Raw genomic sequence first — 16,521 nt, 5'->3', positions numbered from 1 at the left:
AGGCCAAGCTATCTCAGATATGCATACAAACAAGCCGAGAATAAATATTCGTATTCTGACAAAGATGGTTCTGGTGAATAGTGAGACACAACCCCGCGTGACTGATAAGGGCCGATGCCGGCATGGGTGGTGGATACTGTCAACTGCCATGTTTCTCCCTGTTTATGCGAACCCTCCACGTTGAGAGCCACCAGGGACTCCCCCATTTGGTAGTATTGACCCTATGAATCCCTACCGCTTATCGCTAAAGTTTGCGCCACAGGCGGAGAAAAGCCACGTCCATCGCGTGGACCTTCCACGGTGTCTGAGAAACCCCATGGCACGGAATGACAGTGGGGGCCGAACCTGGAGAAGAGGCCCACTCTCTCTGCCCACAAGACTCTGGAGATAAGTTCGCTTTCGAGGTTTTAGCCTATATCCCCGGGAACTGCCGAGACTCGCGACTCATTTATCTCGTCTGGACCTTCCACGGCCTTCAACTCTTCCGATGGCGAACCTGGAGAACACGGTTATCCCCCGCACCTGGGCTTCGATAGACTGAGCATCTCGAGGTTAATTGCAAATCCTCGGGACTGATGCCAGCGGTATAAATAATCACCGTGTGCTCGACATTTCCCTGGCATCTTTCTGAGCAATCTACACTACTATACGCGCTGTCGTCGTCCGATCTTTCCACGATGACTGACTCAAAGAAACCGGTTCCCGATACGCACGATGGCTTTCCTCCTGCCTCACCAGTCAACACGGGCGAGATGGCTCATGGAGTTGATATGGAGCATTACAGAGCCACCGTTCCGCTGTGGAAGCGGGTATGGCAGCACAGTTTGACGCAGATGATTCTCCTCAGCATTCAGTCATTTTGTGGTCCAGCCATGTCCGACGCGATCACAGGCCTCGGAGGAGGTGGTCTTGCAACGCCTCTTGTATCGAACATTTCCACCGCAATCAGATACGCTATGCTTGCTATCAGTACGTATAGGAGCCAGCCCAACTGCTTACTCGGTGGATGCTAACGACGATACGTCTGCTAGTCTGCTTTATGGGCGGTCCCATCGTGAACAAGATCGGTGTGAAGTGGGCGTTGATCATCGGGTCCATGTCTTTCCCTATTCAAGGGTCCGCATATTACTGCAACAGCAAGTTCGGGAACCAATGGGTGAGTGACCCCTTATACAGTCGGCAGTGCACCTATCTGATATACATTTGTATTGCAGTACCTCATCCTGAGCGGTGCCATCAGTGGTATTGGAACTGGTTGCTGGTATGTCGCTGAGGCTGGAGCCATCATGACGCTTGCACCTACGGGTGCTCGTGGGAAGTACCTCGCTCTGTGGATTGTGGCACGGAACCTCGGGCAGTTGGTTGGGGGTGCAATCAAGTAAGTCTTTTGGAGACTGAACAGAATGTCGGGCGGACATTTGCTGATGCACACATTAAAAGTCTGGCAAAGAACCATGAGAAAGGAGTGTCTGGTGGCGTTACACCCGACACTTATGTTGCCTTTGTCATTATCGAATGCATTGCGTGAGTCCACAGAGCTACCTGCCTATGGGTAACGGTTGGTGCTAACTAGCTGACTTAGACTGCCATTTGCGTTCTTGATCACTCCTTTTGAGCACGTCGTGCGGTCTGACGGCACAAGAATTGTGACATCCGAGACTCTTTCCACTAAGATGGAGATCAAGCGCATTGCGAAGACCATAACTTCGAAGCTTATTGTCCTTTCTGGTCTTTGGGCCTTGTGGTCATTCTTCTACAGGTAGGATGTCTTGGAAGTATACTTGGGTTTTGAAGAGCAGTAGGGCTAACGAATATACCTGACAGCGGTACCTGGTCTACCTATTTGGGAGTCTACTTCTCTGTCCGCGCCCGCGCACTCTCCTCTCTCATCTCCCCGTTCTTTTGCATGTGAGTGGGCGTACAGCCAACCCTTAGCATTGACTAGTTACTGACTCCCAACCAGCATCGGCTGCTTTGGTTTGGGCTTTATTCTTGACACAAAGTACCTCGGCCAGCGGCGCCGTGCGCAAGTTGGCCTCTACACCGTCGTCATTCTTAACGTCGGTGTCTACATCTGGTCCATCATTATGCAGGTCAAGTTTAACCGCCATGACCCTGGGAAAATCGACTGGGACGAAGGACTGTTCCCTTCGGCCTTCCTGCCATATTTCTTCGTGCAGACAACGGGCCCACTGTCGCAGTCGTACATGTATTGGCTATTGTCGTCTTTTGCGACAGATGCTCAGGGTTCGTATCTTGTCCACTAGGCAGAGAAGGATATATGATATGCTAATAGCCGGTAGAAAATGTTCGGAATGGTGCTGCATTCAGATGTATCGAGGCGATCGGCCAAGCCGTTGCGTACGGCATGAACACCCAGTCACAGAGCAACCCTCTTATCGGATTGTACGTTTGTATCTTGTCCTGTCCTGGTACTCGGGTTAACTAACCGATTGTCTAGCTGTGTGACATTTGGCCTTCTTGGAGCTTCTTTACTACCCATGATTTTGCTTGTGAACTCAACCCCAGATCGTATTCCTGCCGATGTTATTGCTGAACAGCAGGATGCTAGTCGTCTAAAGGTTGATGATGCCTAATCAGACATAGCTGGCTGCGCAGGCCAGTCTGATCCTAGATGTGACAATATATTTTCGTTTGATTGAATATACGGCATGAATGCCAGACGTAGATCTTGTTCTTCCGCGCTGCCCTACCCCCTATAATATGTTAGGCTAGAAATTGAGAAAATACACATATATATATATATATGTATTGGCTCAAGGTAGGTAATTCATATGACATGAAGGTCCCTACGTAGGTGGAAAACGCGGCGCATCAATGCGCGCAGTGATGTCTTGGTTCATCTAGTCATAATCTGGGGCCAATCACCATGATTAGTCAGTGTGGCCGAGTGGTTAAGGCGACAGACTAGAAATCTGTTGGGTTCGCCCGCACAGGTTCGAATCCTGTCGCTGACGATATATTTTTATATTTTTAACTACCTCAACCTCACTGAAGTCAACGATAGATTCACTTTCCATCTAAAGGCAGTTAGAAACGAGAGCTCAAGCATGGAAGGAAGAAGACGGGAAGGTCACCTTCATATGGGTGGCCTAATGTCGGAAGCTTGATAATAAAATGACTGATAGCTTTATTGGAATCAGTCTATAAGAACAATTCTGAGTCCTAACAATAATGACTGAATGACCACATACAAGACAGTGGAGCTACGTACAGTGCCCAACTCCCAACCCATGCGGAATCAAGATGGTCCTTCAACATGAAACGGACGCTCCATTGCTACGGTTATTATAAATATTGCTGATTCTTCTGCCTTTTTACCAGGAATTAAGGGCCTCAATAATACCTAAACAAGTATTCTGAGGGGAAAAAAAAAAGGCTGCAGAGATTCTAGTTTAGTTATCTATCGTACATAGCTATGTGTCACCAACCAAAAAATGAAAAAATAACGTCAGCGACAGGATTCGAACCTGTGCGGGCGAACCCAACAGATTTCTAGTCTGTCGCCTTAACCACTCGGCCACACTGACTAGTGCATACATATCGACTGCTTATTCAAATACATAAATATAAGCCATGGTAGGTATCTGTAAGACAGGTGTTGAAGGCACCTCAGGGGGGCGTTGAACACGTTGAACAATTCATAAATGGATGCTCTAGCAAGCCCAAGTGGCAATTGTTGGGCTATCTCTGGGCCATAGGAACGGGAGGGCATCAACAACAGGCCCAAGCGTTCTCTGTACTACTATCCTTGTTTGTATGTACTACGTGGGAGCTCCCACCTTTGGATTCTTCTCCAACAAACCGTCCTGGGAACATAAGACAGCCTCAGTTTTTAATATGGGCTCGCTAGGCCTCAGCTACAGGTGTCCACATCTGGCTTCTCAAGCATACTTCTGCATTACTCCATTTTGTATCACGTCGTGTATATCCTACATGTCTTTCATGGCTTCAACCGCTCCCACAATCATGATGACGAATATGCTGCTGGCCACAATGGCTGCGCCACCACTGACGCTATATATGTAAGCGTACTAGAAACTACGACACCCCCAGGAAGATGACAACCGGCTATACATGCCCGGAGAAGGGGCACGAACCACCCCATTGCCCGCAGAACCAACGAAGAGTTATATACGTGTGGATAAAGGGTACACAAAAGGAGCATTTGCCCACAGGATGAGCCAACATGTCTGTCATGTCGTGAAAAGCGCCATAGGAGACGCCAATGTCTACAAGAGGAACGGCTCTCATGTCAGCGGGCACCATATGATACCGCGACCAGCATGGCAGGTGAATATTTTGATGTCTGCATTGAGATATAAGCAGCTATAATACTGCAATTCCCCGGATTTAACCAGGACGGTACAATCCCTCGCCTGGCTTCAACCATTATGAGGGATTTTAGTTGACAGAGTTTATCTCACAGCCCCGATCCCAACCTCTTATCCGGCAACATTCCATATAAAGCAGTTATTAATTCTCCAAAGGGGCAAAGAGAGTTTGCTCAACATGCCCGAGTTCCATTGAGCGTTTCATAATTTCCATAGAGGATACATCGTCCCAGTCGAATGTAAGTACAGCTCATATAGGACCTTTTGATGCAGGCTAACACGGCCTAAGCTTGGTTGCCTTCCACAATCCACCACACGTACCTGGATATATTCTTGCCCTCGAGAGCAAGAAGGCTATATCAGTAACGTAATTTACAATCACAACCAGGACTATTGCGTGATGATGTCCGGCAGCATTGCTAGGCATTTGAGAAGGGCGTTAGCAACACGCTCCATTACTGGATGTTTATTTACGAAAAAGGCCCATGCCTCACACCGTCAAGCAGACTTGTCAGAATGTTGTGAGTTCACTGTCACGACGGGACATCTGAGCCAATGCGAGAGCACCTGAGGACCTTCTTTTTGGTTGGGGGGGGGGAGGCCTTCACCAAAGTGTAGCAGTGGTCGAGGAGATCGACCTCCGCCCAACTTCCCACTTCACTTCCACCTCTCACTTCCCCACGTCCCAACGGCTTTAACCTTCTCTTCACCTCCCTCTCTTCCTCACCATGTTTTCTCTTATAACCTCGTGCATAGCCCTTGAGTCTTCATCATTGATCCACCAGATTTTTACCAGAGCTCATTCGTTGCACAAGGGACAACTTTCGCTGCCTCATTCTAGGAGAATAGGAGCTCAAGCAAGCCGCGAGAATACCGAACCGGGTGACTGAAGTGAGAGGTCGGGCGTCAATATATCCGTAACCCCCTTCCTTGATCATGGAGGTTACTTTCCTACAACAACCAGCTGTTCCAGCTAACATGACTACGAACAGCGGCCCATACACACCTGATAGGTACAGGTTAGAAGTTGACACGATCTCGAAGAGGAAGACCTCTTGGTCTCAAATCTCGGGAGAAGGAACCGCTACATCACAGAATACACTCACCAAATCTCTTGTCTTAAATCTTTTTCGGGCACCTGCGATATCAGACAGGGTGATCTTCACAGATGTTACTACAGAAAAGAGAAGACGAAGAAACCAATAGCCGTCTGCTCTGTCAGTTTTGCCCAAAATTTCAGATGGATACGAAGCCTCGTCAAGAACTGATATCCATGCTATCGGGCGGATATATTTGAGGTCTCACCCCACTTTCCAAGGTCTGGTTAAACAAAAGCGCTAAATCTTCCAGGAAATCATACAAAGTATGGAATTATTACAGCGATAAGAAGCATTGACTCGGCCTCGGTCTTTACGAATTCGCCCTGACAACTGCCTTATGTGAAAGCCGAACTGTCAGGCATCAGCCACGGACACCCAAACACTCATGCAACGAAAGGCCGAGACATCGACCCTGGATGTCAATCAACGCTGAGAGACTCCAATCTAGGAAAGGACGTGAAGGACCGTTTTGTTTATGATCCTGGCAGTGATCCTTGGCACGCTACATTCCATTGCTTACCAGCTACACTTATCAAATTGCCCACTGCCGCTCGCTCTATTCTTTCCGACACGGATATTATTTATCCAGAGGATCAACGGACGAGAAAAACATCAAGATTGGTGTGTCTTTCAGGTTGAGTAATTGGATCTTTCACTAATAACTTATAAGATATTTTTATTTGACCTCCCAGCACAGAAACGAAGCGTATGCCAAAAACGTGCCACCGTCAGCAATTCATGCAGCTCAAAAGTGCTCCTGGCCGCCTTGGACTCAAACGATGAGATTTGCGTGGACAGTTGTCGTCAGCAACTTGAGTACTTGATTGGGAAACCCAGCGAGAAATACCTGAAGCATGCGAGATCAAGGAGAAGAAGCACCCAGAGATGTGCGAATAGAATACCTGGCAAATTACAAGGTTTGTATTGCCTATCTCGGTCACGTTTTGGTGATTGTACATCATAACATCTTTGCTGATGGTGAAAGTTGTCTGATGGCGTCCAAGAGGATCTGTATTCATGGCACGGAGTCGGGATCTTCTACCGCAACTGAAATGCTTTATTGGAACCGCACATACTAATTATCGTGACGGCAACGTGATTCGAAGACAGCGTCGTCCTCCGCATACACCGTCCACACTACGCCCTCACTCCTGCAAGTTCAATCCTGGCTCTCCTACCACAGATTTCTTGATGACATAATATCTGCGTCAGTGTGGCCGAGTGGTTAAGGCGACAGACTAGAAATCTGTTGGGTTCGCCCGCATAGGTTCGAGTCCTATCGCTGACGATACTTTTTAATTTTTATCCCCTACGTGGACTACGCCTCAATGCACTCAATCAGCGCCTGTGTGGGGGCGTTTCACCTAGGCGGTATATCAGGGAACCTGGGTACGAAGCGACGCAGTCCTTGGTAGGACGCTTCTAATCAGCCATAGTCAACAGCTCTCCGGGCTCCTTTCCCGTACGACCGCACCGAAGGCCCGTTAGTTTTATATCCCACCAGTGAGATTTTCTTTCCACCCGTGGGTGCTTCAAGCTACAGCGACGAACCACATGGCCATGATCATCTTCGAGGTGAGCTACTCCAGTCAAGCAATTGACATATACATAGTGTGTGTTATGGTGCCTATCAACACAGGATCCCGATCTCAACTAAGGCTGTACCCCAACAAAATGTACACCTTCACATTAAGCATCTATAAAGTCACGTCCGTCAGTGTGGCCGAGTGGTTAAGGCGACAGACTAGAAATCTGTTGGGTTCGCCCGCACAGGTTCGAATCCTGTCGCTGACGATATTTTTTTTGCAAGCCGTATCCTCTCAGCTATAGCAGCGAAATCGGGGCCTTTCAATAGGTACCATCTGCATGGGTTACAGACGTACCAGGTAGGGACCGGATTGCCGTGCCTCATTGGCCTCTACCATGTGTTTAGCCGCCATGTTCCTGCGAGGCCTTGCTTAGAGCTCGGTCTTTACACGAAGAGCCGTTGATCATTCTGCAAAATCAGTATGAGAACACCAGCAAATGCAATCCATTAGACTGGCACAACGATATTAGTGCCACTAACACCACCCTTGAGCTTATCCAGTGCTGCATCCACTCCGCATAGACCGCCACTCTCGATCTGAACATCAGGGCTGGGTACAACTTCCCAGACTGCAGACCGGCGCTCAGCCACCTATGGAAAACCTCCTTTATATGCTTGCTTCTCCCGACCTCGTCTATGGACGGGAAGTTGAAGACGAGTTGCGTATTGTTGCGAGTAGAGTGGCCTATAGGAAGAACGGCCCTGTATGAGTGTGTCGAAGCTCCTACCGGCGAGTGCGCCACCTTAGCGGGTGTATTCGCCCTTGGTCTCCTTAAGGATGTCTAACGTAGGCTGCAGAGCTCCATTCACAACGCAGTGTGCCGTGTGCAGCTTAACGCCGTCTTTTTTTCATGGTATTGACGATCTGCACGACAACATCGCCGGCCTTGTAATCGAAAACCGCGTGGGCTCCGAGTTTCCTGACGAGGTCGTGGTGCTTGGGACTGGCGGTGGCGTAGATAGTGAAGCCGAGGGTCTTGGCTGACTGGACAGAAAACGTGCCGACACTGTTTGATGCGCCCTAGATTAAGACCGCCTGTTGTCCGCGGGAGTATACCTAGTATTTAGCAGAAATGCCGATGGTGGTCCAGGCTGTCAAGGCCGTCAAGACGGCCAAAGGGAAGACCGCGCCGTCCTCAAAGGAGAGATTATCTGGAAGTGGAATGACCGCTTTGGATTGGGCCAACGTGTACTTTTGGAAGGAACCGTGGTCGGGAGAGCCATTCTGGTAGAAAGATGAGGCAAAGACAATGACTCGGCTTCCGGGACCAGGGACTGGTGGTAACATTCGAACCTAGCTTGACGACCACGCCAGCAACATCGGATTCGAGGACGGCGGGGTAGATAGACACCGGAGGCATGCCATAGTCCCGCTGGTAATAGTCGCAGGGGTTCAAGGCCACGGCCTTGACTTCGATAAGTACATCGTTTGGCCCGGGCTCGGAGGTGGGACGATGGCCAAGGAACAAGGGGCCGCCTTGCTGGGGGAGAATGGCAGCTTCATGTTCTCCAGTCATGATGAATGTTAGGAATTGTTGTGGTTGCTAGTGGGTGTTTCTATGCTGAATAGACGATAGATCTGGGTAGGCGTGATATATATGCAAAAAAGAAGATTGAAAGGTGAAGGATTAATCAGTTTATCAACCTGCAAATGAAGCCTTCGCCTTAAATCCGATATGCCCCCAAAGCCCAATGCTGGAATCCCTGCTAGAATCCTGGGATGGCCACTATCATCGAATCAGACGGACAATTGATGAACTAGTCTTTTGCGCCTCTATAACTTATTACTATGGTTGGTCCGGTGCCTGGCGTCTTGCCCTTAAATCCGAATGCTATCGCGTAGTTAAGGAACCCAGCGACTAGAACTCCGCGACAATACGGATGGTGGCCCAGATCTTTTTCTAGCGTCTCATAATCTGCAACTAGGTACATTGGAGGGACATATCAAGCTACTACTGTCTCTGCGCTCGACATACTAGATGATAACCTTGACAGGCTGCCTTCGCTCGTCATCCCGCAACCCCCCAACCATAGAAGCATTCACAAGGATGCACTTGGCCTCGACAGACGGTGCGAAGAATGCTTTCGCAGACTCCCTCACCGTAGATAAAAGATTCCACATCCCCCCACCCGCAACAACGGTCCTCTCATACGCGTCCTGTAGCCCATCAAAAAGAAGCCACTCGATACCAGAGCCTTCATGGACGTGTCCAAAGACATGGAGCCGGGGCCGCACCCGCCATAATGAGCGGAGGAGATGCACACAGCCCAAATCCAGCAGATCGAGATGAGCGCGCGGCGGACCATGCGTGATCAACACATCGATCCCGTCGGGCACCGACCCGGTCCAGACGTCCTGGCTCCGCGGATACTGAAAGGCCCAGTTCCCGTGTCGTGCGGAAAAAGGGCTGCCGTAGATTCTGAACTGTCGTCCGTTCGCAGTCACAACTGTCGTTTCCTCATTCTCCAGGTAGATAATGTCGCCCCAGTTCAGGTTGGCGCGCTCAGATGCCGCTTGTTTTGCTGGGTCATCGCGGCCAGCATCAAGTAGCAAGTCGTGGTTACCTGCGACGACGATTTTGGTCGGGTGAGGCTGGGCGTGTAGCCAGGTGAGTGTAGCTTGGAGTTCCTTGAAGGAGCCGGATTGGACGAGGTCGCCCGCGTGGATGAGAATATCTCCATCTGGGAGTTTTGGCTGGCTATTATGGGTATCGGAAATGCAGACTATAGAAACAGGGTTGGTGAGTGGTTTGGCTGGGATGGCTTGATGCCAGGTGTAGAGCCTCCGTGCGAGAAAGACGCAAGGCCGCGAGATGAATTGTTGCCAAAGACTGGGCCGTGGTCTAGCAAGGAGTTGATCCAGGCCGGAGCGCGACCGGCCAAACATGGATATTCTGGATGTCACAATAAAGGACTGGAAAGTAGGTGCTAAGCCGATATGGATGCGGAGTCCAATTGATGGAAAGACAGAGGCGATGCATAAAGAGATATTGTTTACCTAACCGCTGACCAGGTTGGAAAGAAGCTTATCGTGCGCACCAGCAACATATCTTTCACGGCTAGCGCCAGGAGGATATTTTTTTTTTTGGAGAATTAGATCTTCTTCAAAAATACCCAATTTGCTAGAGATATTCATATTGATGCAATATGTAACTTGCGGCATGCTTGTTGTTGTTCTTCGCGAATTGGCAGCCTGATTGGTCACTTTGAGAGCAAGAGGATGACTCAAGGAATACGAGGACATGGACATAAAAAGCATCATGGATCATCTCTAGCAATTCTGTTGTGATAATTCCCTTCGTCGCTTTCAGATATCCTACTTCGATTAAAAATGACAGCCCGTCCTGAACAAAACGATCTGGCGATATATTTCCGCTCCCTGCACCAGCCAGGACGACCATTGCTACTCACGAATGTATACGATGCAGCAACAGCCTCCATAATCGCCGACAGCCCCTCGACAAAGGCCATTGCAACGGCTAGCTACGCCATCGCCGCGTCGCAGGGGATCGAGGATGACAAATTAACCCTGTCTCAGAACCTCACTGTCGTGCGTCCTATTGCTGGCGTTGTCGCCGGCAAAAGAAACCTCCCATTGACAGTCGACATCCAAGAGGGATACGAAGACGTCGCCAGTACAATCAAAGAACTCATCTCTCTTGGAGCGGTGGGCTGCAACCTGGAGGACATGGATAGTGCCAGCGGCCAGCTGCGGTCGATGCCAGACGCCGTTAGCCGCATCAAGCGGGCCCTCCAAGCTGCACGCGAAGCGGGGGTGCCCGATTTCGCCATCAATGCACGCACAGATGCCCTCATCACCGGCGGATCGCTCAACGAGGCCATCGAAAGGGGCAAGGCTTACTTGGAAGCTGGGGCGTGCACCGTGTTTGTCTGGGGCGGCGCGGCGCGGGGAGTCTCGAGAGACGAGGTTGTCAAGCTGGTTGATGCGTTTGCAGGGCGACTGAATGTCAAGTTGGTGCCCAGAGAGGGATTCTTAACAGTGCCTGAATTGAAGACTCTGGGCGTGGCGCGCATCAGCATGGGGCCAGAGCTCTGGCGAGCTGCCATGAGCGCGTTCAAGGAAAAGGCGGAGATGATATGGAAATCAGCGGGGGATTGTTAGGCGTATTGCTATTCATGTTGTTTTGGCTATCAGCCGGTAGTTGGAGATAAGAGTGGTGGATAAGGATCCGATGTTCAGATGCATGCAGGCCACGGTGATATAAGAACTCACCTTCTCTTAACTTCTCCACCACATTCATTCTTACTGAGCAATTCACATCTTGAAAGGCATATATCTCTCCAACAATAGGGAAGTAAAAGGACAGCGCATATAATTTTCAAGCAAGTCATCATGGGATCAACCTCCTTTCTACCAGTCGACAACCCCACTCGACCGTTCTGGCGACTGCAACCGCATCCGCTGGACGAGTTGCGATCGACTCCAGACCTCCCCGAGCAAAGTGATATTGTGATTATCGGTGCTGGCTACACTGGAATTAGCACTGCGTATCACCTTCTGAAGCTTCTGGGGAGCCATGACAAGCCTTACCCCGCAATCACCATCCTCGAGGCAAGACAGATATGTTCTGGTGCAACAGGACGGAACGGTCGGTCAGCACAGACGAGTGCACAAAGGGATTCTGACGATTGATAGGTGGTCATCTACGCCCCGATGTCTACAACCAGATTCCGATGTATATTGAGAGGCACGGGGTGGATGCTGGGACGGAGATCGCCGAGTTCGAACTGAGCCATCTGCAGGCCATCAAGAAACTGCTCGTAGAGGAGGGAATTGACTGTGATTATAATATCACATGGAATATGAATGTCTATCTCAATGACGAGGACGCCGAAAAAGGGAGAAAGACTTATGAAGCGTTAGTGGCCTTGGGGCTGTCTTTCACCGACGATTTACAGTTCACCTCGAAAAAGAACGCCGAGGGGGTACGCTGGCTGCCCTCATAGAGCCCACCTGCTAAAATCACAGACTAACGTCATGTAACAGGTCTCTGGGGTGAAAGGTGCCAAGGCCTGTCTCTCCTACACGGCCGCAACGCTGTGGCCGTACAAACTCATCATGGGTCTGTTGTCGAAGACGGTGGACTCCAACGCCATCAATGTTCAAGCACTCACGCCGGTGACTTCTGTCACTTCCGATGATTCAGGCCATGTGGTCAACACGCCGAGAGGGTCCATCCGCACCTCCAAAGTCGTCTACGCCTCCAACGCCTACACATTCGGGCTCCTGCCAGAGTACACCACCAGCATAGTGCCATCCCGCGGCATCATCTGCCACATTGACGTGCCCGAGGGCAAACAGGCACCCTTTCTACCTTATTCGTATGTAGTCCGAAGCGAAGACGGCAAGGGGAACAGCTACCTGATCTCGCGCCCGGATGGGAGTATCATCGTGGGAGGTGCGCACTACACTTTCCATGATGATAAACCGCAGTGGTTTGGAGTGATCGATGACAGCACTTTGATCGAGCCGACGAAAGACTACTATCATGGTTACATGCAACGGATCTTCAAAGGATGGGAGGACACGGGGGCGTATGTGAAGGAGATGTGGACAGGAAGTGAGTAACATTGAGATGCGGAACGGGGGTACCTGAATACTAATAGCGTTCTAGTCATGGCTTATTCATATGATACGAACCCACACGTCGGAGAAGTCCCAGGACGACCGGGGCAGTATATCTGTGCTGGGTTCACTGGGCACGGAATGCCGGTGATCTACCTTGCGGCAAAAGGTCTTGCGGAGATGGTTTACAACGGCAAGCCGTTCGAGGAGATTAAGCTCCCACGGCTGTACAAGACAACTGCTGAACGCATCAAGGAGGCACAGGAAGGGCCGGAAGGGGGCGACATCTTGAACCTGACGAGACGGGCGTAACTATGTAATGGCCGGAGGAGGAGGAGATTGTTGTTGATGCCGGACCAAACAGGCATGCAACTGACTCATATAATGTCCCGAATTGGACTAGCGCGTTGACGGAACAACATTATACCGCACATTCCGAGAGAAATTTTCGGGGGCGGTGATTGGCGGGGGGCGAGGAGAGAAATGCAGTGGGGTAAAGGAGGAGTCATCAAGCAAGAGATTAAAAGTCCCGAAAAGTCCCCTCCATAGCAACTCTCCATTACAGTCACCTCTCTTCTCTCATCTCCCTTCTCTCCCTTCTCTTCCTCCTGACACTTGTCACGCCTTCATTCCCTCCCTCCTTCCCTCCACAATGGCTCCCCAACCTGGTGTGCCTGCACGCCTCGGTCAGTATCCCCAATTCGCCCCCGCCTTTGCTGGACGGCTACTAAATCCCGTAGAGAGGGTCGATTCGCAACCTGAAAACCCATATTCCGGGCTCATCACCGATCAAACGATCGTCAACATCCCTTCGTTCACTCTCGAATCCGGTGTCACTCTCTATAACGTTCCGGTGGCCTATACCTCGCGGGGACAGTTGTCGCCTGAGGGGGACAATGCGCTCGTTATTTGCCATGCTCTGAGTGGCAGTGCTGACGTTGCCGACTGGTGGGGTCCTCTGCTAGGCGGGCCCGGTCAGGCTTTCGACACCTCGCGGTTTTTCGTGATCTGTCTGAACAGCCTGGGTAGCCCGTACGGTAGCGCCAGCGCCGTGACTTATAAGGATGGCAACCCGGAGAAGGGGCTCTATGGCCCCGAATTCCCTCTCACCACTGTGCGTGATGACGTTAGGTATGTTTGGTGGACCAGACTCTTCGTGACGGGGACGTGACTGACGATGTGCAGAATCCACAAGCTCGTGTTGGATGACCTGGGTGTTAAGCAAATCGCCGCTGTGGTTGGTGGCTCCATGGGTGGAATGCTCACTCTAGAGTACGCGTATTTCGGCAAAGACTACGTGCGCGCGATTGTTCCGATTGCCACGTCCGCTCGTCATTCGGCCTGGTGTATCAGTTGGGGTGAGGCGCAGCGTCAGAGTATCTACAGCGACCCGAAGTATGAGGACGGCTACTACCCGTTCGATGACCCGCCGGCGACAGGTCTGGGTGCAGCTCGTATGTCTGCTCTTCTCACCTACCGCAGCCGGAATTCATTCGAGTCCCGGTTTGGCCGCAATGTTCCGGACCCGACCAAGCGGCAGAACATCAACGGCAGTGAGAAGTTGCCGACTCCTCCCAACGAGCACTGGGTCATCCATAATGATGGCCATAAGAGTGGCCGTACGTCGGAGCGAGGCTCGCCTGTTCCGCAGAACTCGACGCCCACTGAGATCCAGTACACCGACCCCCAGTTTTCTGGAGCCAAGACTTTCAGCAAGTCCCTTGAGAACAAGGAGAATGGCACGAAGAAGCGGCCCCCAACTTACTTCTCCGCCCAGTCTTACCTTCGGTATCAGGGAGAGAAGTTTGTGAAGCGGTTCGATGCCAATTGCTACATCGCCATCACCCGCAAGCTCGACACGCACGATGTCTCGAGGCACCGCGCCAGCCCGGAGTCTTCCCAGCCTGTCTTGGAGGCTCTGGGACAGATTCAACAACCCGCATTGGTGCTGGGAATCGAGAGCGACGGGTTGTTTACTTTTGAAGAGCAGAAGGAGATTGCTGCGGGCATCCCCGATTCCCGGCTCAAGCGGATCGAGAGTCCGGAGGGTCATGATGCCTTCCTTCTCCAGTTCGAGCAGGTTAACCGCTACATCCTGGAGTTCTTCCGCGAAGTCCTCCCGGACATTATGTCCAAGCCGCCCGCCGACGGGGCCAGCGGAGTGGACGGGGTTAACAAACTAACCAAGAGCAGCACCTTCGGGGAAGCCGAGGTGGAGGACATTACCGCGTGGTAAATCACAGGACGATAATTGATCCATCAGATTGGCGCATAAGTTGCAGCCTTTCCAAACTGCTTGGATGCTTCGCCGGACAGCGGGGACTCCCTCAACGCCCTTCTCTCGGTCCAGAGAGGACCCGTCGCGGGATACCCGCCTGCCCGGCCGGCATCTGAAGCCCCGGGGAAGTAGCGGTGCGGTCTTTTAAAATCTTTTCATTCTTCATCAGTCAGGGAGATGAGCATCCAACTGCCTCTCTCGTCACCTCGATCTACAGGTAAGGCTGTAAAAGAAGCATCCAACTGCTCCCCATCACACAAGCCCTACACCACAGGCCTTCCTTTCCATCATATGGGATCCTGTGAGGGTGGTGGGCGACCTTATGAAATGTATAGGTCTTATGATAGTCCGCATAGAAGCGACTCGATAGCATATACACAGCGAATGCAACCATTTTCACTTCTACCACTCGCGTGAAGCATGTTTTCTCTCAGCCGTCCTGCATTGCGTTTGGGCGCGCGCACAGACAGCGCCTCCAAGCGCCCCGAAGCCAATCCATGAAGGCAGCCATCACATGGACGCCAGGAGAACCTAAATTCATGGAGCAGACGAACGCTCTCCATGAGCCCGTGCTGGACCCCATCGTGTCTCGGAGCCACGCGGCGTGCCCATAGCTTGGAGACGAAGTGTAGTGTATTTGGATCGTCGCAAGAGCCTTACTGAGTTGCCGCGGCCGTTGAGAAACCGCACGCGTTGAGATGCGCTCGCTGAACACAGAAGTCCCCGGGAACTCCTGCATGTGGGAGCATATGAGGCTGATCATCGTGAACTGCACAGCATCCAAGGAACCAACAGTGCTCTCTGCATGCACCGCACAGTGAGTCATCCGTCCTCTGTCTGATGTGACTTCAGACCCAAATCCCGACCATGACGTCGATGGGAGACAAAAGTCCGTCCCTGCGGTGGCGCCTGGTCCTGCTGTACTCCGTACGGAGGGAGTATACCCCCCGCATGGGCTCCTTCACGATGGCGCCAAAGACGCCCAGTTAGGAATCCGAGCCTTCCTTCAAGTGGGTTTCAATAATTGACTAACGCCCCACCTCCGATGCCGATGAATCGAGACATCCGATTCGTGATGTCTATCACTGGATCTGTCACCTCGACGGGGAGATCCCTTGATTCATCCCTGGGTGGCGTCCCTTGCGACCAAGCCAGACAATTGATCGCTGTGGATGGCGCTGGATGAGACCAGCAGATGTCTCCAACTGTTATGCGATCGTTGCCAGGACGAACAGTTGGAGATGGTGAAGTCGTATGGTAGTTCCGTCGGTATAGGACATCCCGGCGACGATCGAATGATATCCCACTCCGCCATTTGCTTCTGCTCTGCCGAGTGTCAACCCGGCCAGGGAGTCAGGGACAAATACGCACGGCATCGGTGATGTTTCAAACTCTCGGGACGAGGCTGCTGTTGTGTGACTCGACGGCAGTAAAAAGCAACGCTCCTCCACTTCTGCACCTCCTGCATTGCCAACCATTTCCCTGCTCTCTGTTTGCTTCTCTTTCTTTTCTCCTGTTTGCGGCCTTGAAATCTCCCCGGATACGATCGCCGTCGCCACTTTCGTGCGTCCATCTGCCTCTTCCTCGACAGGGGAGCGATCCGTCTGGAGATG

The 16,521-nt window shown here is 51.4% G+C and overlaps 5 protein-coding genes and 4 non-coding genes across 9 annotated transcripts; 6 read left to right on the top strand and 3 right to left on the bottom strand.

Annotated features, from left to right (window-relative positions):
- Positions 1 to 677: 677 nt before the first annotated feature.
- ATEG_09335 (uncharacterized protein) lies at positions 678 to 3,045 on the top strand (the record flags this gene model as incomplete). The annotated part of the gene is made up of 11 exons (XM_001217956.1): positions 678 to 969; positions 1,032 to 1,156; positions 1,215 to 1,378; positions 1,441 to 1,524; positions 1,583 to 1,759; positions 1,825 to 1,908; positions 1,964 to 2,247; positions 2,304 to 2,406; positions 2,462 to 2,582; positions 2,737 to 2,782; positions 3,029 to 3,045. The coding sequence occupies 11 exons, from the start codon at positions 678 to 680 to the stop codon at positions 3,043 to 3,045; spliced, it is 1,497 nt and encodes a 498-aa protein (XP_001217957.1).
- ATEG_10409 lies at positions 2,898 to 2,978 on the top strand. The gene has a single exon. It is a non-coding gene; the product is annotated as a tRNA-Ser (tRNA).
- Positions 3,046 to 3,470: 425 nt separating the features above from the next.
- On the bottom strand, positions 3,471 to 3,551 carry ATEG_10408. Its single transcript has one exon. It is a non-coding gene; the product is annotated as a tRNA-Ser (tRNA).
- Positions 3,552 to 6,662: 3,111 nt separating this feature from the next.
- Positions 6,663 to 6,743, top strand: ATEG_10410. The gene has a single exon. It is a non-coding gene; the product is annotated as a tRNA-Ser (tRNA).
- Positions 6,744 to 7,168: 425 nt separating this feature from the next.
- Positions 7,169 to 7,249, top strand: ATEG_10411. The gene has a single exon. It is a non-coding gene; the product is annotated as a tRNA-Ser (tRNA).
- An 851-nt stretch (positions 7,250 to 8,100) lies between these two features.
- On the bottom strand, positions 8,101 to 8,560 carry ATEG_09334 (uncharacterized protein; the record flags this gene model as incomplete). Its single annotated transcript, XM_001217955.1, has 2 exons — positions 8,101 to 8,318; positions 8,497 to 8,560. 2 exons carry the CDS (start codon positions 8,558 to 8,560, stop codon positions 8,101 to 8,103), a joined length of 282 nt encoding a protein of 93 aa, XP_001217956.1.
- A 458-nt stretch (positions 8,561 to 9,018) lies between these two features.
- Positions 9,019 to 9,930, bottom strand: ATEG_09333 (uncharacterized protein; the record flags this gene model as incomplete). The annotated part of the gene is made up of 1 exon (XM_001217954.1): positions 9,019 to 9,930. One exon carries the CDS (start codon positions 9,928 to 9,930, stop codon positions 9,019 to 9,021), a length of 912 nt encoding a protein of 303 aa, XP_001217955.1.
- A 444-nt stretch (positions 9,931 to 10,374) lies between these two features.
- On the top strand, positions 10,375 to 12,942 carry ATEG_09332 (uncharacterized protein; the record flags this gene model as incomplete). Its single annotated transcript, XM_001217953.1, has 5 exons — positions 10,375 to 11,161; positions 11,393 to 11,653; positions 11,701 to 11,990; positions 12,052 to 12,625; positions 12,680 to 12,942. The coding sequence occupies 5 exons, from the start codon at positions 10,375 to 10,377 to the stop codon at positions 12,940 to 12,942; spliced, it is 2,175 nt and encodes a 724-aa protein (XP_001217954.1).
- Positions 12,943 to 13,282: 340 nt separating this feature from the next.
- On the top strand, positions 13,283 to 14,866 carry met2 (homoserine O-acetyltransferase; the record flags this gene model as incomplete). Its single annotated transcript, XM_001217952.1, has 2 exons — positions 13,283 to 13,761; positions 13,816 to 14,866. The coding sequence occupies 2 exons, from the start codon at positions 13,283 to 13,285 to the stop codon at positions 14,864 to 14,866; spliced, it is 1,530 nt and encodes a 509-aa protein (XP_001217953.1).
- Between the last annotated feature and the right edge of the window lie 1,655 nt (positions 14,867 to 16,521).

This window comes from Aspergillus terreus, genomic scaffold (genome assembly GCF_000149615.1).
Source record: "Aspergillus terreus NIH2624 scaffold_14 genomic scaffold, whole genome shotgun sequence".
Lineage (NCBI taxonomy): Eukaryota > Fungi > Ascomycota > Eurotiomycetes > Eurotiales > Aspergillaceae > Aspergillus > Aspergillus terreus.
Note: the sequence above shows the minus strand (reverse complement) of the source record. Positions and strands in the feature narration are given on the sequence as shown.